Genomic DNA, 27,500 nt, shown 5'->3' with positions numbered 1-27,500 from the left:
GAAAAGGATGAAAAGAAAGAGACTTGTGATATGGAAATGTGATACTGTCCTTTTTTGTATTTTTTATTTTTTCTTTTTTATTATTATTATTATTTTTTTTTTCTTTTTTTTTTTTTTATCGTCCTTCGTTCGTTAGTTAAAGAAAAAAGACAAGGAACAGAAAAAATAGAAAATAATGAAAAGAGAAAAAGGATGAAAAAATACTTGTGCTATCAAAACTAATCGTATCTCACGTCTGTTCTCATTGAGATAATGCTTTATTGACGGCAAACCTGATCAAATACGCTTAGATATCGTGTGAATATTATATTCTATGTAAACGTATATACAGATTTATTTATTGATAAATATTACTTAATATTGAATATATATATATATATATATATGATATTATTTATAAAAAATATATATTATATTTATAAAAAAAATTTTAATACGTGTATATTATTACATTATTTTACATATATATATATATATATTGTTTATAAAAAAAAATGATTTATAACATATTGAATATAATATGCACGTACATTATGATATATAACAAATGTTATAATAATACATATAAGAAAATGGTATTTATGATTGTCGCGATCTTCTTCAATAAATTTTTCATTCAAATGAATCGATCAATAAATTTTTAATAACGAAGGAAATAAATATTGATTTAATGGATAGCTGCTTTAATCAGTCGTGTATGATATAAAAGTTTCACTGGTTAATGATTGGTTAGTTTAGGATAAAATGAAAGGGTTGAAAAGACAGAAGCTAACCTTTTTCTCACGTAGATCAGACTTTAAAGACGCCGATAATAGGTCTTGGCCGCGTTTAATTGCGCCAATTAAACTCGACGTGTCGAATTGCCACGATATTGAAAATAATTATAATCGGCGGATCTTCGCCGCATATTTTTTTTTTTTCCTTCTTCATTTTTCTTCCTTTTCCTTTTTTTTTTTTTTTTCTTTTCTCTCTTTTTGTTTTTTCCGTAATATCAATAACACTGACACACGAAGTTCGACGACTACTACGAGATACTACGAGTATTACGACTATGACTACTACGACGGTGAATGATGACGATGACGATGACGATGACGGAGTAGAAGAGACAGGAGAAAAAAAGAAGAAGGAGTAAAATTTATTACGCAACCATTTTTTTTCTCTCTCTCTCTCTTTTTTTTTCTTTTTTTTTTTTTTTTTCTTTTTTTTTCCTTTATTATTTACACATCCTTTTACTTCGACTCGTGACTTCGATTCATTTCAAAGTTTCTTTTGCGTAACACCACAAAATTGTTTGTTTGTTCATTCGTCGGCGTTGGCTCTTTAAACGTTTTAATTACTTGCTTGATTAAAATTTCAAAACTTCATTGTACGAACCTTGTTCTGTGAACACTTACGTATTACGTGGTGTGTTCCCTATTGTATACCATGGTATTGTTTTATCATAAGCAGTCAGAGTGGTGGGGGTTAATTTCTGCGTTCGTTTATTCGTATTCCTTTTTTTTTTCTTTTTTCTTTTTTTTTTTTTTTGTGATTATCATGAAGAAATTCATCTATTATTTATCGTAATAATATTATAAAATATACGTGTAATATATTTTGATAATAATTGAACAGAATGAATGTGTAATTTTTGAAGTTAATTAATTTTTACATTGAAATTAATTAATTTTTAGTTTATAATAATTAATAATTAATAATTATACACGCATTACGTATTACGTATTATATTTATAATTTGAATATTTTTAATAAGATAATGGTTTTGAGTTGGTATACTTCTGCATTCTTTTCTTTTCTTTTTTCTTTCGTTTTTCTTTTTTTTTTCTTTTTCTTTTTTTTTTTTTTTCATTTTTCCATTTTTTGATTGTTATAACGATTAACGTCGACTCGTAAAAATTACTTTATCGCTTATTGTTCTCCAATTTGTAATATGTATTATTAAATCAGTTTAAAAAAGAGTGAAAATATTTTTCGCACTTTTTCATTTTAATATTTTATTTTTGTATATACATATTTAAATGACGACATATTCGAAAAGACAAGGGTCATATATAACTATAATTATAACAATGTTAAAAGGACGTCAGGCAATAAGATTGTCAGAATAAGCATGAATCGGCGCGAGGTGTTTTTTCATCGTCTAAAATTAACAATTTTAGAATGATTAATGATCGTACACGTGAGGGGGAAAAAGAAAACAAACAAAAAAACAAACAAACAAAAAAAAAAGAAAAAAAGGAAGAGAGAAAGAGAGAGAGAGAGTGTAAAAAAGAAACGAAAAAGAAAACAAAACACACTATAATCATTCGAATCGAGGAATCATGTGATGATCTTCTTAATTCGACGAATCACAAAATAATATTTATTTCTAAAAATATTTGATTCTCTTGCATCGAAACATTATTATTACTTTTCCCCATATCGTAATCATAAAAATATAAATACATAAATACATGCGTACCTTGTATACGAGGGGGCGCTGGGAGGGGTTGGGCGTGGGGGTGGGAGAGACGTTAAAATATTTTCTTTTTTTTTTTTTTTTTTTTTTTTTTGTTCACGTTAAAACAGGATCTTCCGAGAATTCCTTCGTTCATGGTAAATCGATGAAACAAATGATTCGCCGACGCGAGTTGAGAGAAAGGAGCACGCGTGTTCCTTGGTTTCTCCTCTCCCGTCTTTTTTTCTGGAACAAGGTTATGCAAGCGTGAGGACCACGTTCTTCGAGGTTTTCGACCTGCTTTCATAAATCAGACGTCCTTTGAGTTATTTTGCACAAGAGTCCATTCGTTTAATGTGTAGTAGTAATAGGTATATGTATATATGTTCTTGGTGTGTATGTTCTCTTAGAGCTTCAGGCAACGCTTGTTTTTTTAATGTCCTCACTCACTCACTCACTCACTCACTCACTCACTCACTCACTCTTTTACTCTTTCTCTCTTTTACACATTTTTTTTTTTTTAACTCGGGTAACAAAATTATTTAATCAAAAAATGAAAAAAAGCAGAAGAAGAAAGAAGAAAAAAGATCCATCGTGACACAACTCGAACGGAAAATTATTACTTGATGATTTCTCGTAGATAATTAATTTGTTCGTTTAAAATTAATTTTTACGCTTACAAAATTTACAATCTTTCTTTATTTTTTTTCTTTTCTTCTTTCTTTGTTTATTCATTTATTTATTCTTTTATTTTATTTTATTTTTTTTTTCTTTCTTCTTCTTTTTTTTTTTTTTTTTAAGTCCGGTAACTCGGACAACAAAATTATTTAATCGAAGAAAAAAAAAAGGGAAGAAAAAGAAAAAAAAATGATTTCTCGCTAAAAAATTAATTCTCGCAAATTATTCCATTTTTATATAATTATAATGAGTATTTTAATTCTCACAAGTATTTTTTTTTGTTTTTTTTTGTTTTTTTTTTTACCAATTTGCACGGTCATTCTTTATTTCTTTATTTGTTTTTTTTTCTTTTTTAATCCCTTTTTCTTTTTTTCTTATTTTTTCTTTTTTGTGCGTATTCATCATATCAAGCGGGATTTCGTTGTTCGATTTTCGCATTGATTATCATCCCGAGAAAAGAACGATCTAGCAATGTGTTATCAAAGATCTAGTGTGTTTTACGTTTCTTCAGGTTATTATCGTTTACGGTTACGGTTCGACAAGACAAAGGATATGAGGTGTACGGCTGAGGGGGAAATGGGGAATGTCGAATAGGGATTAAGAGAGTAGAGAGGAGAGAAGGGGAGGAAAAATAAGAACAGAGAGAGTTGTGTCCTGTGTGTATAAAGTTATCGCATAAATCATTGTTCTAATGGCTGTTGACAAACAGTTAAGGCTCGTTGGATTGCTCGAAGTGACTCTTATAGAATAATACTGATGTAGTAGCAATAGCAAAAATAATAATAATAGTAGTAGTAGTAGTAGTGTAGTGACATTAGTATATTAGTATAGTATAGTAGTAGCGGTAATGGAATACTTATCATTCTACCAGATACGTAGATACATACATGGAGTAAAAATTTCAAAAAGAAAAACAGATCCCTTTCAGAGATTTTTAATGGGTATAATTGAATAGAGACAAGTTTGAAAATCGTTAGACTTTTTACGTGTGTTCTTCTTCTTTTTGTCTTTTTCTTTTTCCCCTTTGTTTTATGCAGTTTTTTTCTTTCTTTTTTTTTTTTTTTTTAATTTTTTTTTTTTTTTTTATCTGTAAACTAAGCAATTTTGCAAGAGAATATAAATAGGTAAGAAAAATAGAAACTAATAGACGATATATGATAATGATGATGATAAGACATGAACATGTGTATAAGTACACGTGACATATACATACACGTACACGTACACGTACAAACACAAGAGAGAGAGAGAGAGAGAGAGAGAGAGAAGAAGAATAAAAAGCGAAGAAAAAGGAAAAGGAATAGAAGAAGAAGAAGAACAAGAAGAAGATGTAACAACTCGTCGTGACAGCTGGTGGATTCACAAAGGAAACAACGTTGCTTTTTTAAAAAGACTAGGAAAACCGGCGCCAGCTGGTTCGTAGCAGCACCAGAAGCAGCTACAGATCTTTTTATTACGACGACGACGATGATAATAATAATAATGATGATGATGATGATGATGATGATGATGATAATGAAGATGATCACAATGATGATGATGATGATGGTGGTGGTGGTGGTAGTGCCACCTTGTAAATGTCTCTCTGCTTTTGCTGTGCACAGTAATGGCGGCAATGAACCAACTGTTCGCTAGACATTAATACTACAGATGTAGTAGTTAGTAACAGTATTACTTGATAGTATTGATAGTGATAGTAGTAGTAGTAATTGTAATGGTAGTGGTAATAGTAGTTGTAATAGTATCGGTGTGATATACTACTTTAAGTAGCATACACATCGAATAGTTAAATGCAGAAACGTAAGGACTTAATAACAATAATATCGTCTTCGTACCTATTAACGATCCTATTCTTTTGAGATAAGAATTAACGGTGTGAGGTATACCTTTAAACATGGTATTGTTTCTTAGAAGAGAGTGTGTATACTGTTGCCTTTCGAACGCCCTATATATTGGTATGTTAAGAAGTGCCCGGGGCTTATTTCAACAAGGTGTGTTCTGCCGTTCTCCAATTTTTCTGCCTATATTATATATATATATATATATATATATATATATATATATATATATATATCATCTCTTTCTTTCTCTTTTTCCCTCTCCCACTTTTTCTCTTTCTCTCTCTTTCTTTCTCTCTTTATATCTCTCTTCATCTCTCAATCTATTTCTTTCGTTCGTTCTCTCTCTCTCTCTCTCTCTCTCTCTCTCTCTCTCTCTCTCTCTCCTTTTTTTATTTTTCTTCAGAATTTCGTGCAAGAAGAATGCTTATTTCATGTGGATTGTGAAAAGGTAGTAGTTATTATGCCATGTTATATATTAAATAATATCAATATAATTATTAGTGTAAATATTTATTAGTGTAAATACGCGTATGTGCTTTATTTATGGTGATCAAAATCGGTCAATCGGATATGTGATATTATTATGATTGTGTTGTTGAAGTATTAGTGCGAAGCTACGTTCTGTTTTCTTTCTATCTATCTATCTATCTATCTATCTATCTATCTATCTATCTATCTGTCTGTCTGTCTGTCTGTCTGGCAGGCTGGTTGGCTGGCTGGCTGGCTGTCTGTCTGTTTATCTTTCTTTCTTGATTCGATTCGATTCTATTCGATTTGCAAAACTCGTAAATCTCTATCTTGACGAATAAGAATCGTAGTTAGAATCTAATCGATATTATTGTTGTTGTTGTTGTTGTTGTTTCGTTGTTGTATCACTCAGTTTTCGTTTAGTGTTAATGGCACGCAAATAGAGAGAATTCATTTTGAGAAAAGAAATGGAATAAAAGGTAGGTGGTAAAAGTTGTTCTTCTTCGTATAGGATCCATCGGTGATCTCTTTGATAAATCGTTTTCTTCAGTATTTCTATGTTATATTTCTTAATCGAGTAAATGTTTCGTAGTCGAGAAATCGAAGAAGATGGGATTTTATCTTTAAAACGATTTAGGAAGATAAATGTTTATTATGTAGTATAATAGAAATGATTCGAATAAAATGTTTTGGATTAAGGTATTCTTCTCAATGATATCCCAGCGTGTTAAATTGATGATACGTGGATTGAGAACATTAACATCGTTCATTGATAAATTTCTATCCTTTTATTTTTCTTTTCTTTTTCTTTTTCTCTTTTCTTTTCTTTTTTAAATTAGAAAAATTATAGCATATAAATGCTTAACATAGAAAATAAGATTTTTTAAATTGTAAAATTATATTTCATTAATATGTGATAAATAATGAATATATTGTTCTTTCTAATGTTTAATAATTCGAGGATGAATATAAATTTGAATTTCATTGGATTTTGTCTGATCTTATGATAATAATGTTGTATCTTTTACTTTTTTTCTTTTTTTTTTTTTAATCCATTTTTTTTTTAATCAAAAAGGAAAAGAAAGAAAACATTCAAAAGGAAAAAAAAAAGAAACGTACATGAATAGTCAACGTCGTAAATACAATTTTTGAATTAGATTAAAAAAAAAAAAAAAAAATAAAAAAAAACATTTCATCGTTGTTTAATAAATGTATCCATTGTTCTTACTATATTAAATACGTCGACGTAGGGTATTAATTTGAATTTTGCGATATTTCATGGCAGAATTTAGGCGGTAATATTCGAAATATTTGAATCTCGAGAAATCCGAGAAATCTTTTTTATCGATCGAGAAATCATCAGATAATAGAAAAAAGAGAATGAGAGAGAGAGAGAGAGAGAGAGAGAGAGATGCTACGATACCGAGTATTTCTTTTCTCGAACATAAAACAGACATTAGATTTATCGTTGAGGTCATTGGGTTTCTTGATTGGCTTATTGTCGGCAAATAATAAATTAAAATGATCAACGAGAGAGCCTTGTGACGAACGTTATTGACCATGATGACACATACACACACACACACACACACACACATATATATATATATATATATATATATATATATATATTGTCAATATTATATTCATACTTGCTACGGATTTGGATACATTTAAATGCCACTAAATGCATTTAAATTCGTCTATGTTGATAAAAATCTTTCTTGTAGAAAAATATATAATATAATATATAATATATAAGAAATAATTAAAAATAGAATAATTTTCTTGCAGAAAAATAATTTTAAACAATTGAATATTTTTATATAAATTGGTAGTGAAATGTTACTTTTTTTTTTTTTTTTTTTTTCTTTTATCCTAGCTAATAAAGATGATTTCAAAATAGTCAATATTATCTAAACAATGATCGATGAAAATAGAAACTTATTCATTGGGCTTTGTTCTAAAGATCGTTCTCACATGACGGAGGCATTTCTTAGAAACTAGGTGTTCTTCGAAACGATCTATTTCTTCGGATTTCTCTTTTTTTTTTTTTTTCTTTTTCCTTCATCGATGTTATCTTTCGTTTTAACATAAAAGAAAAGCGATCATCCTATGATTCCATTACAGAAGATCTTTTTTTCATCGAAATAATATCTATTTAATTGTCAACTTGAACTTGTTACTTCTTTAAATTCGTTTGAATTGTTGGGAGAGAAAAAAAAATAAAAAAGAAAAAACAGAGAGAGAGAGAAAGAGAATTAAAAATTTTAGAGAATCTAAAATTATAAAATCACAAAATTTTGTCTGTCAGATAAATGACTTCATGAGAAAATCAAATATGAAAGAGAGTAAAAAAGAAGAAGAAGATGAAGAAGAAGAAAAATAAATTTAATTAAATCTCAAATTATCTCTTTCTCTCTTTTTCTTTCTCTGTAATGAAAAAATTTTGCTTATGATTTATTAAACGTTGCTTCTGGTCATGTGTATGTGTATGCGTATGTGTTTGTTTGTGTTTATCCTTCTTCGTGGAATTTTACCCCATCGGGTAAATGACTTCTCGAATCAAAACATAAAAAAAGAGATATTAAACAAAAAAAAAAAAAAAAAAAAAAAATAAAATAAAAAAAAAATAAAAAAAAAGAAAGAAAGAAACAAATAAAAAATTATTAAATTCAAAATTATTTCTTCATTTTTCATATTGATTTATTAATAAGGTTCGGTAACTGAATATCTTCTTTTTTTTTTTTTTTTTCTTTTTATATATAAGGGGAAATGATTTTTTAATGTACAAACATACTCGATTTTATATTCGATATTTGGGAATTTTTGTGACATTGACAATTCATTTATACAAACGTATATGTAAAAATACACATACACATCATACATACATATATATATATATATATATATATATATGTATACATGTCTGTATGCGTGTGTGTATATATATATGTACATCATATACATATATACATATAAAACGCATTATCCTATCGTTTGGTTAATTAACATAATTAACATAAAACATCTGTCGTAGCAGCCAGCAGAACGGAGCTGCCATCACAGCGACTCCTCCACATGTGGACATCGCCGTCCCGACTTAGGATCGGCCGGGCACCCAGGAAAAAGTCGAGTCCCTAATCTAAACTGGGCCAATTATCGCGATTCGGTGAAGAATGGAGCATCCTGAGGGTTCTAGAAGGAAGCTCTCCTTCTTGGGCTTTGGAAAAAGACCATCGGTAAGAATTCATTTCTTATATTTTACATATTTCAATATTAATATGATGTCTCCATTGAAAAGTTTTTCTGATAATTAACGGAAGCAACGAAACAAAAGAAAAATTTTTTATCTACGTCCAATCATTATCTATCAAAATTAATTCAATCGGTTAATTTCATGATCGAAATTTTTATAACGATCAATTCAAATGATCCACTTAAAATATTTATCATAATTATTTAGATAATTATTATTTTTTTTTTTTTTTTTTTTATTAATAATTAATATCGAACAAATGAATAAAGAAAATGAGCAAAAATTGCATTTTTTCTTAAATAAGAATTATCGATCGACGAAATCTATTAATCTATTAATAAACGAGAAAAAAAAAATTGTACATTAATAATTATGTAATATGAACGAACTCGAAATTATTTTTGAGTCGTATTATTCGAAAAAAAAAAGAAAGAAAAAAAAAAAAGAACAAGAAATGTATCGAGAGACGAAAAAGAAAAAGAATTTAATATGATAAAAACAGAAGTAAGTATATAGCGTTCGAAATCGTTTACGATTGATTCGCATAAGTGATCCCTCCCTTCCCAAGTATGGATCCAGTTCGTGGCATACAGAAGAATGAATTAATAGGTATGTTTAGACGCTTCTCGTTTACTATAGTTTTTCTGTTCGTTGCTTGACGATCAACGAATGTAAAAGAGAAAAAGAGAGAAAGAGAGAGAGAGAGAGAGAGAGAGAGAGAGAGAGAGAGAGAGAGAACGGGCGCTTGTTATCAAATCGACTATGTTACGTACTACTATTACAAGATTATTAAGTTTCGTCTCTCTTTCAACGATTAAACCGTGCCGAGCAGACTGAAACTGACACTCTAGTTTTATATATATATATATATATATAGATATATATATAATGTATATATATACATTTATACATACATAAATAAATACATATATCCATAAATACATAGATAGATATAATAGATAGATAAATGTAAATTATATAGCATCCACAATTATAGTTATTTTTAATTTGATAAGCATTTTACGAAGCCTCGACAAAATTTTTTATTCATAATGAAAACGACTAAGACGACGATGACGATGACGAAAACGAAAAACAATACGAGTACGACGAAGACGACGACGATGAATTCTTTCATTCGTAAAAATAAATTCGATTAGAAACGCACGAACGAACGAACGAATGAACATAATCGATCGAATGATATTTTACTACGTTTTTATAACAAATCTGATCATATTCAATATTTGATAATATCAATATTTGATATATTAAAAAGAAAATTATGAAAAGTACATAATAATATTAATTTCATAAGAGTCAATTATGAATAGAAATGAATCGAATTATTGAAATTGATCGATTGAATAAGAGTTTTTTTCTCTTTTTTTTTTTTTTTTTTTTGCACTTTTGTAATCAATTTTCTTCATATTTGATAAAAAAAAAAAAAAAGTATGAAGGAGGATATATAATTTCATTATTGTCGATTATGATACAATGACATTTATCGAATGAGTCATCTATCGAATAATATTTTTCTTTTTTTATTATTTTTTTTTTTTTTCTTTTGAATTTTTCTAATAAATTTGTTCGTAGACAACGTTTGATTAAAAGGGGGGGGGGGGGGCGAAAGAAAAATAAATAAAAATAAAAAATAAAAATTTCATAGAATACATTAAAATCGTATTAATTACATTTATATATCGATTATCGATATAACGATATATATATATTATTGAATATAATAATTGATCGATTGATATAATTTGAATTTTTAAAGGAAACATTTTTTTAACATACGAAGATGCGTTATATCTCATTCTAATCTTATTGTCAACAAGGTTGCAATGCTTTCGTCATTCGAATGCATCACGAAGATTCAGAATCCCAATCGATTGAATAATAATCATTCAATAAGTTATCAAGAGACATCGAACATTCTCGTTCGATCGAAACAGTAGAGACTCATCTTTCAAGTTGAAAAATAAATCGATCGGTCGAAGCGTGTTTTGTTCGTACGAAAGAAAAAAAAAGAGAGAGAGAGAGAGAGAGAGAGAGAACACATGAGAAAAAAAAAAAAGAAAAGCAATTTTTATTTTCTCATTAAATATCTATGACAACGAATGATAACGAAATTATACTCTCGTTGATTTTATTGTCGACAACTTGTTGCTATGGCTCTTTGAATTATTTGAAAAATAATCGATCGAGCGGGGTGGGGGAGGGGAATATTTTTTACGAGTGAGAAAAGTTTTTTTTTTTCTTTTTTCTTTTTTTCTTTTGACGCGTTAAATATTTGATAAAAAAAAAAAAAAAGAAAAAAAGAATAGGTTAACAAAAAATTACAAAGAACATTATAGTCATCCTAATTTCATTGCCAACGATATTTTTTCGATGATCTCTTTCATCATTCGAATCCATCCCTTTTCAAAGATTTAATAATAATCATTTAATAACTATATCGAGAAAAAGAAAGAAATAACGAGAGAGAGAGAGAGAGAGAGAGAGAGAAAGAAAAAGAGAGAAGAGGAAAACTTCTTTCCATTCGAGCAATATTTTTCATGAATAAATATTTTTAGGGGGAGGGGGCAAAAAAAAAAAACAAAACAAAAAAAAGAAAAAGAAAAAAGACTTGTAACAAGATTATACACATTAGAACGTTTTAATCTATACATTTATAATATCAATTAAATTTATCAACAACTTTGCTTTGATGTCTCTTCGATTACGTAAAATTTTTTTGCGGTGAAAATTTGATTTGAAAGAAAAAAAAAAAAAAAGAAAAGAAAAATACAGAAGGATAACAAAATCATGCGGAACATATTATATTCGTATTAATCTCATTCTCAGATATGTTTCTTCATCGTTACTTTTTCATCATTCGAATGCATAACTCTTTGAAGGATTTAATAAAGATCATTCAATAACTATATCAAGAAATAGAGAGACAGAGAGAGAGAAAGAGAGAGAGAGAGAGAGAGAGAAAGAGAAATCTGTCGATCTCTTTTTTTTACTCGATCGAAATACGAGAATCGAACGATTTACATTGAATAAAAGAAAGAGAGAGAGAGAGAGAGAGAGAGAGAGAGAGAGAGAGAGAGAGAGAGAGAGAGAGGAAATATTTCAAAGCATGATCATCCATCGACGAGTTTAATGATATTCCAAGAGACTTTCGTTTGAAACGTCAAACGTGTCACTTCTCTCTCTCTCTCTCTCTCTTTCTCTCTCTTTCTCTCTTTTTCTTTTTCTTTCTTTCTTTCTTTTCCTCTCTTTCTCTCTCTCTCTCTCTCTCCATCTATATGTATAGGTGTCGTCGTGCGACCCTCGGAGCTTCGAGCGTTCGATGTTAAATGGTTATTGACCTACGGCCATCGACAATCAGGCCAATCAGTCCACTCGAGGTCGTCCCGCTTTTCGAATTCATGTCAGAGCGCGCAAATGATTTTCGTCGCGTGTCATAGAACGACGACGGATTATCCTCAGAGTCCTTCTATTAATAGGGTAAACAATACGATTAAATTGCTTGCTTGCTTGGTTGTTGCTTGGTTGCTGCTTGCTTGGTTGCTGCTTGCTTGGTTGTTGCTTGCTTGGTTGTGCTTGCTTTTGCTACGTGCCGATCTCTAATTTGAAATAATTAAAAAAAAAAAAAAAAAAAAAGAAAAAGTATATATAGTTATCACGAATAAATATATAATAGGATCGATTTGGATGGTTGACGTGTTTTTTCTTCTGTTTCTTTTTTTTCTTTTTTCTTTTTTTTTCTTTTTTTTTCTTTTTTTTTTTTTTTTAATTTATAATTCTTCTTTTTTTGTTTTCTTTTGTTATTTATTTATGTAGCTTTAGAATTATATGATGAAATTATTAAATTAAATGATCATGAATTGATTCATATTAATTAATATCAAAATTTTATTGCACGTCTATCATTATATATTTGGAATTTATTTATATTATTCTTTTTTTTTTTTTCTTTCTTTCTTTCTTTATTTCTCGTTTACATTAATAATTACGAGCTCGAAGATTTATTGTTACGCGTACGTAATAATATTCTTTTTCCAATTTGTACCATTATACAAATATCGTGTAGAAATTATTACGAGCATTGGACATAGAGTCGTTTATTTTTCTAAAAAAAAAAAAAAAAAAAAAAAAAGAAAAAAAAATGTACGAATGGAAGATCGATTCGATTCGATATATCAATAATTTTTTTGTTTTCTTTTAGTAATCATAATAAATCTATTTGATACCTCACATTTATCGAATTAGTCGATCGATATATTTTTATTTATTTATCTTTTTTTCTTCTTCTTTTTTTTTTCTTTTTTTTTTTGAACGCTATCATCATTGAATCGCATATTTCTCTTAGTTCTATCAATCCTTTCTTTCTCATCCCCCCCCCCCTCATTCAACCTCAGCTACTCCTCTTTCTGAATCCCCGTGAAAATCGAAGTCCATCTCGTCATGAGACTTTCATCGTAAATCTTTTCTCACGACTTCTTTGGTTCTTGGCACAATTCCATTCACGGGGATCGATATTCATAAGTGCCCTTTCGCGCCTTTCTCAAACTAGTAACAGTTGGTATGATGTTGTCCGATATGAGTTCATCGAACTCGTAAAAAGTATTACGATATATATATATTCTCTACGAAAGGATAATACCATCAAATTTACAGCTTTTTCAAATCTACAAGGGTAAAAATAAAGAAAAAAAAAAAAAGAGAAGAGAAAGAAAAAGTTAATAAATCGAACGAACAAATTCGAAATGGAAGATAGAAAGAAAAATAAGAAAAGAAGAGAATGTTTAAAGAAAATGAAAATAAGGAAATAATGTTTATTTCGTTGCGATCAAAAAAAAAAAAAAAATAAGTTTTATCGTAGAAAAATAAAGAGAGGAAAAAGTAAAGAGATAAACGGTTAGATAATATTAGTCAGTAGAGCACATGTATGCATATATGTATGGTATGCATGCATGCATAATGTTTAAAATCTTAAAAGTCCTATCTCTTGTACACTTGTACTTGAACGTATCTTACTTACGCAAGGTGGGAAGCCGTAAATTCGATTAAATGAACGGTGCCAATAGTTGCAGTGTCATATAAAGCTAGTAGGAGAACGCTTGTGAACAAGTAACAACCAGGTAAAACTTCTAGTGATAATAACTAATGGTCCATAGTGCTTGGATTCAAATTAAAAGTAGAAGTGGTAAAAGAAGAAGAAGAAGAAGAAGAAGAAGAAGAAAAAGAAGAAAAATAAATAAAAAAAAGGATACTTTAAATGGGAATATGTTGTTGTCCATACGTTTGCCAGAAGCTACGATTATTAAAGTCCATGTCAATTTTCACTAATTCGAGGGTAAATATCGTCAAATATCGTCATTCTTTCTTTGATATTTTTTTTTCTTTTTCTTTTTTTTTTTTTTTTTTTTTTTTTTTTTATACCCCAACGATCTTCGATATATAATAATTATTATTAGATGAGATTATATGATATAAAGAAAAAAAAAAAGATATGTGTGTGTGTGTGTGTGTGTGTGTGTGTGTGTGTGAGATTATAAAAAATTATGCATTGACTTACACGAAAGAAGAATGTTCTTTGTTCTTTAAATATATTATTGGGTTTGATCTATTATAGGTTTTTTATTATCATTTTTTTTTTCTTCTCTTCTTTTTATTATCGAAAGGTCATCTCATTATTGTTAAAAGGCAAGATTCTATTCGCTATCGAACGTTTCTCATCTCTCAATCAACCTACCACCCGATTCTTTATATCTATCTATATCTGATCTATATCTATCTATCTATTTATCATTTATCTTTCATATCTATGACACGAAGCATCCCTTTAATTTCTTTCACCATTTCTGAAACTTCTCCTTTCATTTAGTTTCTATAATATAAGGGGAAGGAAAAAAATAAGGTTAAACGTTTACCTTTAAGAAATTCATGATTCTTTTTTTTCTTTTTTTCTTTTTTTCTTTAAATACAGGGTAAATTCTTAAAAACGATATCATAAATTCGATTGCTCTTTTCTGTGACTTTATAGATTTTTTTTTTTTTTTCTAGATCATAAAACTACAAATTTAGCATGCAATCCCTAAGTCTCGATAAAGTATAATTGATATTTAATAAAATCATCTGAAAATTTTTCGTCCCACCAAGTGTGTATATATCTATATACACACACTTAGTGTATATATATATATATATACCAAAAGAAAAACTTCTTTTTATACATACTTCGATTCGATACACACTTGAAATCTTATTTACCAAATGAATAGTCTGATCGTCGAAAGAGGTTTTTTTTTCTTTTTTTCTTCTTTTTTTTCTCTACTTTTTTTCACTTCATTGGTCTCGGATCAAGAGAGTTTTATTGCGTTAAGAGAGTCGTTGAAATCCGAATGGTTTTCTCACGAGACTAAAAGAAAAAGAAAAAAAAAAAAAAAAAGAAGAAGAAGAAGAAAAGTAGGAGGAAATGAATAAAAATATTGCCATTACAAAGAATGATTACGAGTTAATTATTTTCTAAAACTGAAGGATAATAACCATTTATAGTATTTACATGTGCGAAAGTAAAATCGTATTATATCAATATCAGATCTTTTCATTGATTCTGTTCTTTCTGATTTATTTATCGACAACAAAATTTCACAAATACTCATCGATTCGTTCAATCGAAATAAATCCTATTGTTAATAGATAAACGTAACTTTGATCTGACGATTAATTCCTCTCTGTTTATTTTCTTTTTTTTCTTTTTTTTTTTTTTCTTTTATCGATTATTGAATCAATTTTCGTGATCATCTAAATTTAATATCTATAGATGAACTGTGAGATCATATAATGTATGTATGTCCTGTGTAATACTTGAATATTTAGAAATCGATCGTGACGCAAGCTTAACCGGTCTAATTGGGTTCTAATTGATTCCTACTAATGTCAATATAAGTACCTTCAAATCGAGATTACTCATACATACACATATACATACATATATGTTTCTACGTTAATAATCGCGATTCATCAAGCAATATTATATATTACTGACCATCTCTATCTCTCTCTTTCTTTGGTTAGCAATGATAAAATTAACACGATTAGTATGTTTTATGATGAACGTTGTACATAGGAAATATAAGAGAAAATAGAAAATATAGGAGAAAATGATCAAAAAAAAAAGAAAAAAAAAAAAGAAAACCAAAAAAAAAAACAAAAAAAAATAAAGTAAAATAAAATAAAATAAAATAAAAAAAAAAAAAACAAATAAAATAAAATAAAGTTGAGACATTCTATGAGAGAAGAGACCGGCGAAAGTATCAAACGGTTTATCGATTTTCTTGGGACGTTTCGAGGGAAAGGTCAATAGGCGGAGCATAAACTGGGGAGGCTGTGGTTCAGGTTCAAGGTCGTCGGAGCAGGAAGTAGGGAATACAACAGTACACGTAGATCGCGTATATACGTGGAGAGAGTCGAGTGAGCCACCAGCATACTGGTGAACTCGGTCGATGCCGGAGCCAGTTTGTCTCTCCCTCTTTCTCTCCCTCGCACGTTTGTCCCCCACCCTGGTAACAATACCTCCCCTCCTTCCTTCTCCTATCACCTCACTCTACCCACCCCACTTCCAAGCTAAACGCAACGCCATCTCTATGACGAAAGAATTAAGAAAGTAGTGGTGGAAATACTGGTGGTGCTGGTGGTAGTGGTGGTACTGGTGGTGGTGGTGCTGGTGGTGGTGGTGCTGGTGGTGGTGGTACTGGTACTGGTGGTGGTGGTGGTGCTGGTGGTGGTGGTGGTGGTGCTGGTGGTGGTGCTGGTAGTGGTGGTGGTGGTGGTGACTTCCCGGTGTATAGTAGAAGCTGGTCGATACGACCGTGCTATGACCTAGGCCTAGCCAGGGTAGTCCTGGCCTGGTTCACGTCTGCTCTCTTCTCTCGCCAGCTGCACACCACTATCAGCTGAGCTACCAGAATGTATATTCTTCGAGCCATATACAGAAGGAGAGAAAGACCACCCTACCAGTCGACTATCAACCCATTTTCAACCCCCACTTCTCTTTCTACCAACTACGCTCCCCCTTCCCCTCCCCCCTCCTCCTCTCTCTCTTTCTATCTTTACGATTTACCTCCGCACAATCTCGAGTACCAGATTTCACGGCCGACGGACACTTGTTGCACCTTTCTGGCTCGACCGATCGACTCATACGATCAGTCCTGCGCCAAAGGAGATACCAAATCTGAATTAAAGACTGATATTCATCCTCTAAGATCGATCTATTTAATCCAATCGTCTCTTTTTGGATCTTAATGTTCTGAATTAATGAAATAAAAAAAAAAAAAAAGAAGAAGAAGAAAATGAAATAGAAACGAATCTTAAGGTATACAAAGAGTAAGTCATTCCGTAGCTCCGTCGAGTCCAACATAGGTGCTTGATATCGACCCAGACGGCTACTTCTGCATCCTATCCCTTCTACCATCCCAACACCAGCACCAGCACAGGATCGCCGGCGCGATCAGCAGAGCCACGAGCAACCATCCCCACTACTTTCATCATCACCACCACCACCACCACCACTACCACCACCACCATTACTACCCTCTTCATTCCTCTCCCATATCGAACACCACAAGGGAAATTGTGCACGGGGAGTTGCTTTTCCTTCTACTACATATTACCACCCTCCTTTTATTCCATATCTGTACACACCGTACATATATATACATCGTACATATATACACACCGTACATATATACATACATAGGTGTGGTTACGCGCAGTGGGACATGCTTTCATCCCCTCCTCCATCATCCCTTAAACTCGACAACCCTCTCTCTTATATATTCCTCTCCTCTTCGAGCCAGAACTTTCCCACCCTCAGTTCGTATCCTCGAGCTCGACCGCGTAGGAAGCAGCGGCCGGGTGTCATTTCGGCCCGGGATGCCATGCCCGAGGCCGGTGCTGGTTCCTCCGGGAAATCGTTCCTGCAGAGAGCACGGGGCAAGGTACTCCGCTGGTTACGACGATCTCTACGTACGACGACTCACCAGGTGATCGTCCATATCCATTTTCGCTTATGCTAGCTTTCTATCAGTTTTCTATACCTTTTCTCCTCGCCCTCCATCCTCCACGTTTTCTTTTCTTTTTATCTTTGTGGAATTTTTTTTTTGTTCTTTGTTTTCTTTTTCCTTTTTTTTTTCTTTTTTCTTTTTTCTTTTTTCTTTTTTTTGTTCCCTCTCAAGTGTCTCTCTTTTTCAATGTAGTACTGATCCGAAAATCTTGCATTTCTAATTTCTCAAGTGCTTATTAACAATAATTATTCATTATCAATAATATTTATCAGCAATAATCGTCAATATTTTTATCATCCCTCTCGAGTGTTTCGTAATTCACGACGACTATGTCAATTCGTGTGTTTTTAATTTCCAACGAAAGTGGTTATCTATTGTCAATAAAAATATTGTCCGTTGACGATCGACACACACACACACTCTACGTGGACGTCCAATCGTGTGGTTCTAAAATTTTTCGTCGCAGTGTTTAACAATTATTAATGAAAATATTGTCGAGAGTTATCGTCAATTTTATCATTATCTACATACATCAAGTGGCCCTCTCAAATTCTTTAAGACAAAATTGTTTCAATCGTTGTGACTTCGATATCCGTCAGTGCTTACGCAGTTATGTATATACATACATAATATATATATATATATATATATATATATATATATATATATATACATATATATATTAAAAATAACAATGTCGTATCGAATAAATTAAAGGAAAATTTGACTCGAATGTCAAATTGTGCAAATACGAATTGGATCGATTTGGACACATTGGCGAAGTTTTAAAGCCACGATTCGATTCTTCGAACGGGACCATTTGAACAGCATTCTCCTGGGATTCCAAAATCCCAAAAGGAGCTGTGAGTGAGAGTAGCTATAACATTCGATGGGTCCATCGAAACAAATATATAACTTTTAGATATTCTAATGTTAATCATTTTCAGTGATAATCAATCGTTTTTTTTTCCGATTGTTAATATTATCTATTATTAGTTATCGTTATTGCATATCAATGACTAGTAATAATTACTTCGTATAAAATGCATGAAATACATAGCAGTAAAAAAAGAAAAAGAGAGCAAAAAAAAAAAGGAAAAAAAGACAAGAAAAGAAAAAGAAGTGCTTTACATATCAGAAGATTAATTCGACTTTTCGATTAGAAGATCAATTCTACTTTCGAATAATTTTCTCCTTTCTTCTCTCTTTTTTTATTTTATTTTTGTTTTTCTTTTCCTTTTTTCTTTTTCTTTTTTTTTTTTCTTTTTCTTTTTCTTTTTTTATCAAAGTTATGCCAATGGAATTTGTACACTACTTCTATTTAACTATATACATGCTTTAAGTCACGCACATAGAATGTAATTATATATGCATTGAAGAATGATTTGCATTGAGAAGAATATATGCATTGAGAAATGTGAACATTCCTTTTCCTTTTTTTTTCTCTTTTTTTTTTTTCTCTTTTTTCTTTTTCTATTTCTTCCTCTTTTGAAGTGAGAAAGAAAGATGGAGCAAGAGAATTTAGACTATATTCGTAGTACACTCGTTTCATATATATATATATATATATAAAAGAAAAAAAAGTGAACTCGTCCGACATATTAGAAATCCTTTTCGACGATATAAACTAACGTTCGTATTCTGACATCGATGACATAAAATCGCCCCTCTACCTTACTCCCTCTTCCTTCCTTCCCCACCCACCTATCCACCTACCCCGCACCCCAACCCACCCCTCGTTTCACTCTCAACGTTATTCCCTTATCGTTCTCACTGCCTACTTCGTGCGTGAATAAAGGATTGCGATCGTCTACGATAAAACGATGCGTTTACAAAACCATTTTCTTTTTTATTTTCTTTCTTTCTTTCTTTCTTTCTTTCTTTCTTTCTTTCTTTTTCTTTTTTTATTTTTCTTTCTTAAATTTATTTTCTCTTAAAATCTCTATCCAGTGTATATAAATATTCATAATTAGTTCGCGAATAGGGATTATATGTCGAAGATCAAAATAATCATGATATAATGTATATCTTAAAAAACGTGTGCGACACGTTTATTATTCTCTTAGAAAAATTTTACGATAAGAAATAAAATAGTAAGAGAAAAGGAGAGAGAAACAGGACAAAGTGAGAACAAAAAAGAAAAGAAAAGAAAGAAAGTAAATAAATGTGCACATTGTATAAATCGTTTTATGCAATCTCAATGAAATATTAGAGAATGACCAGTAATACTCAATCGTATTTCATTTATTTTCAATCGCAAAATGTGTTCACACGTATTCATAGAAATTTTCAATATCGAATAATAATACAAAAGGATAAAATATATATATATATTGTTATATAACATTATAAAATATAAAATAATTCATCCGATCTTATATTTGGATCATGAACGAAGTAATTGACATTAATTTCTTGTTAATTATTAATAATAATTAAATAACAAATTGAATTAAATAAATCGTTAAATATTTTATCTAACGATTCGTTTATAAATAGTAACAAAGATTACACCCACTCTACATCGATAAATATATATATATATATATATATATGTATATATAAAAGCAGATGATAGACGTTACATGATCCCTATAATACCGACCAAATGATGATATACTACCAAATGCAAATCGAAGGAGTTAGGAAGGATATAAAAGGGGAACATCGATTTGAAACTGACCCCTTCGATCGTGGCAAGTATTACTTCTCTCGTTCTGATGATCGTAGTTGCATCCCTCTCAGGATTTATTTTCAGCTGGTTTCAAGCGAGAGTATACGACGTCAGTTAAAGCGGATAGTATTGTGTGCTTTTGTTTAACTATTATGATCATAATAATTATACAACTAAATAACTATTCATATATATATATATATAACGTATATTTATGTATTTGAACGTTGAAAGATAAAAATACTTATCTGTTAATATTCGAAATGCTCATACTGTCTCCAAAATAGATAGCTATTACGTATTCATCATCTAACATCAGGTTAATACTAGGCTTATGTGCTATGGCGAGTACACGACTAACCATAGAACGCTTTACGAGATCGATATTTGTCGGCTGATGCGGAATTGCGTAGATTAGATAGCGTCTACTGACTCTATCTCTATCTCTTTCTATGTTTTCTTTTTCTCTCTCTCTCTCTCTCTCTCTCTCTCTCTCTCTCTCTCTCCCTCTTTCCATATCAAATAAAGTGTACCCGAAAATAGTGTGTACCCATTACATATATCCTAAAAATATATCAAGTTCAAAATATATTTAGAATTATTCAATGTCAATCAATCATGAAAGAAAAAAGATGGAAGATGAATTACTAATTCTCCCTCTCTCTCTCTCTTTCTCTCTCTCTCTCTCTCTCTCTCTCTCTCTTTCTCTCTTTCTCTCTACTTCTCTCTCTTTCTCTCTCCTTCTTTTTATATAGATACAGATGTATCCTAATAATACGTAATGCATCTATCTACAAGTATTCGAAAAATATTTCTTATCTTTATTTATTTGATAATATTGAATAATAATTATGAAAGGAAGATGATATGAAATTTTTTGTTTTTTACTTTTTCTTTTCTATTTTTTCTTATCATTTCTTTTTTTTTTTTTTTTCCCCCTTTTCTTTTCAATCACGATAAAGTTAAAACGAGCACGCTCATTATTATCCGACTTTGTTCCATAACGTGCAGTACCATGCGGTACCAAACTGTACCCAGCTGAAATGTTGTCTACTTTACAGAATTTATCATAGAAACTCTACTTAACGTGTGTGTCGACCATTTAAATGGGGCAAAAACGATATTTAACTGCACGTACTCAAATAATTAACGATCGGGAATAAATTAGGATCGTTAATTATGTTGGGATTGTTTCATGATATTAGATTAGTTTGAATAAAGAAAAATAATAGTAATAATAATAATAATAATAATAATAATAATTCGTTTTATAACAATCCTATGAATTGTTTTCTATTCTTTAAAAAAATAATATCACCTATCGACACTTGTGATATAATTCATTGAAATTAATTTCTTTTGTTCTTTTTCTTTATCGCCCTTTTCCCCGTTTATAAAAATTATCATTGAATAATTCGATGATAGTTCCTTGAAATAACATCAATTTGAAATATAATTATTTAATTTCCTTCTGAATTATATTTTTTTTTTTTTTTTTACTTTTCAAAAATTTCAATCAAATCAATCGGAACTTGTGATAAGTATCGTGTAAGAAATTAGAATGATTTTAAATTCTTAGAATTATTTTCATTTCTCTTTCCTTTTTTTTTATTTTTTTTTTTTTATTTTTTTTTTAATTTTGCATTTTTTTCCCCCTCTAAAGATTAAACGACCGGATTTAATTACGAATTGAGATCATTTTTCTTTTCTTCTTCTTCTTCTTTTTTTTTTTTTCTTCGTTTGAGTCTTGTAATAGTTATGGGAGAGAATTTTTTGTTGAGAAAAAAATATATCGATTACGTATGTAAAGGTCGACGGGCATGGCGCGGAAACGGTTCCAGAGCTCGACGAGGAGATGGAGAAGGTTTTTGCGATGGACGTCGGAGAAAAATTCGACGTAGCCCGGCTTGGTTCACCTACGGAATCGGCAGGATCCGATCGTGATCGTGATCGAGGACCGCCACGATATGGAGACCGTGACTTTAATCGTACGTAATGAAATTACGGAATAAAAATATGAGATTAAATTAAATGTCATTGGTTTTATACTGTTATCGTTAAACTCCGATGATAAAGAATAACAAATTTTATTGGACGATATAACGATATTATTCGATATATATATATATATATATGTATGTATATATAAATAAAAAAAAAGGACTATAATTTTCTATTTTTCACGCTTACAGAACATCGTAAGAGAAGTTATCCACATCCCCACATGCCACTAAAGAGTTTACACTCGAGATCTATGAGACGACATCTTTCACCGTGAGTTGATTTATTATATAAAATAAAACAAAATTTTAACCATATATATATATATATATATATATATATATATATAATTAAATTGAGTTGGTTAATAATTAATATAGAAAAAATTTGCAATATTTTGAATTTATATATAATAATCTTATTTATACAATAATACTATATGTGTACATGTTTCACTTATTATGTTATAAAAGTAATATATTACGAGATATAATATATTTCATTAAAAAATACTAGCGTACGTTTCGTTTATATATATATATATATATATAAAAAAAAAAAAAGAAAAAGAAACAAAATCTATATATTACTTATACCTCAAACGTGTTAGAATGAAATAAAAAAAAAAGAAAAAAATAATAAATATATAAAATAGAAATGACACATGTATAGATAGAATAAGGTAGATATCCTATAAAAAAAAAAAAGAAACAGAAAAGGAAAAAAGGAAAGAAAGAAAACGCTAATATAATTTATTTAGAAATACAAATAAATATTAACAATTTCAACATTACTTATTAACCAACATCAAAAACCTTAGATGTAACTGCCAACGTGCATTTATTAAATCCAATTAAATAGACAAAAACATTTGGCAAAGTCTAAAAACATTATCGTATATATATATATATATACATATGTGTATGTGTGTGTGTGTGTGTATAGTGAAGGATCAACGACGGAAGTGAGTCCAGAGGAGGAGGAGAGAAATGGTGGACATGGTAACGAGATCGACATATTGGACAATGGTCCATCGTCGACTAACGATCCCGAAGTCGACGAAGAGGGAGCGGAAGAAACCGAAAATATAATTAGCAGTGGTAGCGAGGCACAAATCTCTGAAAGAGCTGCTTCCGGTTTCAGCGATGGTTCAACCTCAATTGGTAGTCCAAGAGTACAATTCGAAAAGATCCGAGAAGAGGATTCTAACAATTTGAATCAGGATGATGATAATAATCAGGCAACAAGCTTAGCTTCCCCACCAACATCTTCCACAGCTCATGAGGACGATCGTAATAAATGTCGAAGACATCAAAAGCACGAGCACAAGTGAGTTTGGCGAGTATTAACTTGGTTCAATAAAATGAATCAACGGGGACTCGAATTTCCTATCTCTCTCTATACATATATACATGTGTGTGTGTGTGTGTGTCCTATGTCTGTGAACATTTGTTGGGATAAGAACAAAAATGATTCACGGTTGGATTAACATTTTCAAGGAAGAACATTGAAAGTCTAGTTTAACAGCAGGCACGATAGCCAACGAAGAAGATAACCATCGTATTATAATTGTCACACATGTTTACTTTCATTTCTCTTTTTCTTTTGTTGTTTTTCCTTCAGTTTTTTTTTTCCTCTCATGATTTTCTTCTCAGTAAATCGTGCAATTTCCTTTTTTTTTCTTTTTTTTTTTCTTTTTTTTTCTTTTTTTTTTTTTTGTTTTTTGTTCGAACACTCATTGGATTACACAATCGTCAACTTGTGAACTCGAAAATTCTTTCCTTGTTTTCCCCTTCGCATAGACCATCAACCTACTTTCATAATCCAAAGAAAACAAAATTAGTCCAATAAGATGAATCGTCTTTTTGGTCTTTGTTGTCACGAGTGTCGTACACGTGTCACCCAACTTAAGAAGAGTTAAACGACAGAAGAGTCTACATCTTGGTTGGTGGTAGCTCGAAAGGAACTCTCGAATGTTTCTCAGTGCCATGGCGATCAGCCAGAGATTTGTCGTGTATTCCCGATCCACTTGGTCGGGAAGAGCGACTTTCATTGTCCTAGAAGATAGTTTTGATCTTCTTTGTCGTGGATGAACAACGTGGTGATAGTGTGGTAAAGAAAATTATCTACCAAAGTTGGTGCTCCTTTGCTTCTCTCTCTCTCTCTCTCTCTCTCTCTCTCTTTCTCTCTCTCTCTCCTCTCTATCTATCTATCTATCCATTTATCCATCTATTTCTATTTCTCTTTCTATTAATCAAAACGTAATTTAAAAGCAAAACAAAACAAAAAATGTCATCGTCCATGTGACATCCAACATTGTTCTACAAGCATGTTCAACACACGTGAACGTACTCCTGAACGTTGTTTGAAGATCGGACAAGTCAATAAACGGTATTTAGGAGTCATTCATTCGATCTATATTAATTTGTTTCTTTTCTTTTCTTTTTTTTTTTCTTTCTTCTTTTTTTCTATTTGCTTTTTTCTAATCACGTGTTTTCGAAAAGAAAAGAAAACAAAAGTGAAAAAAAGAGAAAAATAAACAAGTCGAGATTAGATAATTCCTTGAAAAGAAAAATCATATTGAACGATCAAAATTTATGTAGAAAAGTTTACCTAGGAGAAGATTCTTGACATCAACTTCTACGACACGTTCATATCTCGTGTCTGCCTGTCGTTCGTCTGATCAACTGACGTAAGAGACTGTAGACGACTAATTCATTGCCAGGGTCAGTACCAAAATGGTGCTGGCACTTGTTCGCATACCTCCTCCTTGTAAAAGACGTGTACACGGTACACGTGTGACGATCGCAACAGAATTAGATTAAACAGATTTCTTTTTCATAATAATAATAATAATAACAATAATGATGATGACGATGATGATGATATAATAATGATAATGATAATGATAATAATAATAATAGTAATAATAATAATAATAATAATAATAATAATAATAATAATAATAATAATAATGTGAATGAGATAGAATCAAGACAATGAAAAGATAACGAGCATGATGAGAAACTAATGATATTTTTATAATACGTTCGTTACAGAAGACATCATCACAAATCTAGGAAGTACTCTTTACAAGAGGATCCACAATGGAGAAAACGTTCTGGAGCTGGCTTTCCGGATGGTCCTGGTATTCTTGCCAGGAGAGTGAGTGTACAGCCAGAAGAAGCAAGTACTCTTCAGGAATTGGATATAGACGATTTGGAATCACACAGGAGCGACGATCCACGTGGAATGAGACGGCACAAGGCTGCTCATTCCACGATACAGATTGGCCGAAAAAAGGAAGGTGGTATACCACATGAAGCATTCAAGAAAATGTATGATCATTCGCCTCATGAGGTGTTTGTTCAATTGGACGAATTACATGGGGTCGGTGAGGAACGTGAATGGAGAGAGACAGCACGTTGGATAAAATACGAGGAAGACGTTGAGGAAGGTGCTGACAGATGGGGCAGGCCCCATGTTGCATCCTTGAGCTTCCATTCGTTGCTCAATCTTCGTCGGTGTCTTGAAACCGGCGTGGTACTTCTTGATCTTGAAGAGAAGGACTTACCTGGACTTGCCTATAGGGTGGTCGAACAAATGGTGATAGAAGAATTGATTCTTCCAGAAGATAGACCGGTTATCATGAGAGCACTTCTGTTAAAACATAGACACGTGCACGAGCACGATCGTGGATTTCGTTTCGGTGGAAAACGCAACTATTCCAGTTACACCAGTTTACAGGTTTGTTCGTTTATTAATGATATAGGAATTCGTCATGTTTTTTAGGTTAATTATAAGCAAAAAAAAAAAAAAAAAAAAAAAGAAACAGGTTCTTGGATCACGGTGGTATATATAATAATAATAATAAAAATAAAAATAATAATAATAATAATAATAATAATAATTAATAGACATGAAAGAGATTTTCTTTGTTATTTGATTCTAATACGTTCAAAAGAAAGTTCCCACACTTATTATATACGTAGTAAAAACTCTCCCAAATCTTATAGTAAATAGCTATAGTAAATTAGCAGGAAAATTTGAGGTGTATCTGTTTAAAATCAGGAAAGTAATTTATCGACGTCATATAATATTATTTCCACAGTCCATCTGGCTGGAGGAAGAAGAGGCTGCACGAGGAGCCACTGAAAACCATGTAACCCAAAATGTAAAACAACAAAAACATTCGTATCCCGAATTTTTTGAATGCAGTTGCAAATTTCTTTTCCTTTTTTTTTTTTTTTTTGTTTTTTGGTTTTTCACATTTTTCTATTATACGCTATATTCTTTTCTTTTTTCCTTCTGTTATTTACTTTCTAGTAAGCTATTATTATCAAGTTTTATATATATATATATATATATATATATATATATATATATATATATATATATGTATTCTTCGTTCAAGATCATCTTTAACATGAACTTACAAGGTCAACAGATCATGCACTACGTTCTTCTAATATATTTCTTTGTCTACACTGTTATGAGCGTGCGTATTTAATTAAAAATGAATTCATGAATTATGTAACGACCTGTAAGTCCATGACACGCAATTTTAGCACCCTTCCATAGTTAGCGATTTTTCTCTTAATTTAATTCAAACGGGTTCCTTTCTTTTTTCTATTGAGATCTTAGACCTCTTTACAATATTACTATTTGTTTGTCAATAGCTACGATTTTCCTTGGCTTCATTTTAATTAGGTATCTTTGCACCCTTATCTATTATATATCTTTTACCTACCTTTTGAATCTTATCATTTTTTAATTTCTTTTATTCGTTTTTTCGCATTATTTCGTATATGTATATTTCGTGTTATTATCGCAAGCGGTGCATAGGATTTCCTATTACCTGATATATATATATATACATAGTTGACTTAGAAATGAGAACAGTAAAATACAAATCTACATATACCTAGCGAAAATATATAAAAAGGTATAGGTAGATCGCTAATCTCTTGAATCTTTTTTCTCTTTTTTTTTTATTATTATTATTATTTTTTTTTCTTTTTTTTTTTTTTTCTCTCTCTCTTGATACAGACACTTTCCAACAGCTGTGTGT

At 30.7% G+C, this 27,500-nt stretch overlaps 2 protein-coding genes and 1 long non-coding RNA gene across 8 annotated transcripts in view; 2 read left to right on the top strand and 1 right to left on the bottom strand.

Annotated features, from left to right (window-relative positions):
- LOC124426156 overlaps nucleotides 1–1,090 on the bottom strand; it is a 3,241-nt gene extending 2,151 nt beyond the window's left edge. Inside the window, exon 1 of the long non-coding RNA XR_006942664.1 lies at nucleotides 774–1,090. This is a non-coding gene — a long non-coding RNA (uncharacterized LOC124426156). The remainder of the gene's footprint in view (nucleotides 1–773) is intronic.
- LOC124426154 (disco-interacting protein 2 homolog A) overlaps nucleotides 1–8,574 on the top strand; it is a 66,935-nt gene extending 58,361 nt beyond the window's left edge. The window contains exon 18 of the mRNA XM_046967504.1: nucleotides 8,471–8,574. Within this exon, the coding sequence (XP_046823460.1) occupies nucleotides 8,471–8,574 (104 nt within the window). The remainder of the gene's footprint in view (nucleotides 1–8,470) is intronic.
- The window catches only part of LOC124426155 (anion exchange protein 2), a 22,310-nt gene continuing 3,345 nt past the window's right edge, over nucleotides 8,536–27,500 (top strand). The window contains exons 1-6 of one of the 6 annotated variants that reach the window (XM_046967513.1): nucleotides 8,536–8,672; nucleotides 22,239–22,416; nucleotides 22,621–22,702; nucleotides 23,375–23,758; nucleotides 25,489–26,176; nucleotides 26,541–26,603. In XM_046967513.1, coding sequence (XP_046823469.1) covers nucleotides 8,610–8,672; nucleotides 22,239–22,416; nucleotides 22,621–22,702; nucleotides 23,375–23,758; nucleotides 25,489–26,176; nucleotides 26,541–26,603 — 1,458 coding nt within the window. In that variant the 5' untranslated portion in view covers nucleotides 8,536–8,609. Of the gene's footprint in view, nucleotides 8,673–12,061; nucleotides 12,191–13,802; nucleotides 14,043–17,011; nucleotides 17,734–22,238; nucleotides 22,417–22,620; nucleotides 22,703–23,374; nucleotides 23,759–24,630; nucleotides 24,821–25,488; nucleotides 26,177–26,540; nucleotides 26,604–27,500 lie in introns of those variants that run through there. The other 5 variants (XM_046967514.1, XM_046967512.1, XM_046967510.1 and 2 more) reach the window with 5 other exon arrangements.

The sequence above is a fragment of the Vespa crabro genome, chromosome 8 (assembly GCF_910589235.1).
Source record: "Vespa crabro chromosome 8, iyVesCrab1.2, whole genome shotgun sequence".
NCBI lineage: Eukaryota > Metazoa > Arthropoda > Insecta > Hymenoptera > Vespidae > Vespa > Vespa crabro.
Note: the sequence above shows the minus strand (reverse complement) of the source record. Positions and strands in the feature narration are given on the sequence as shown.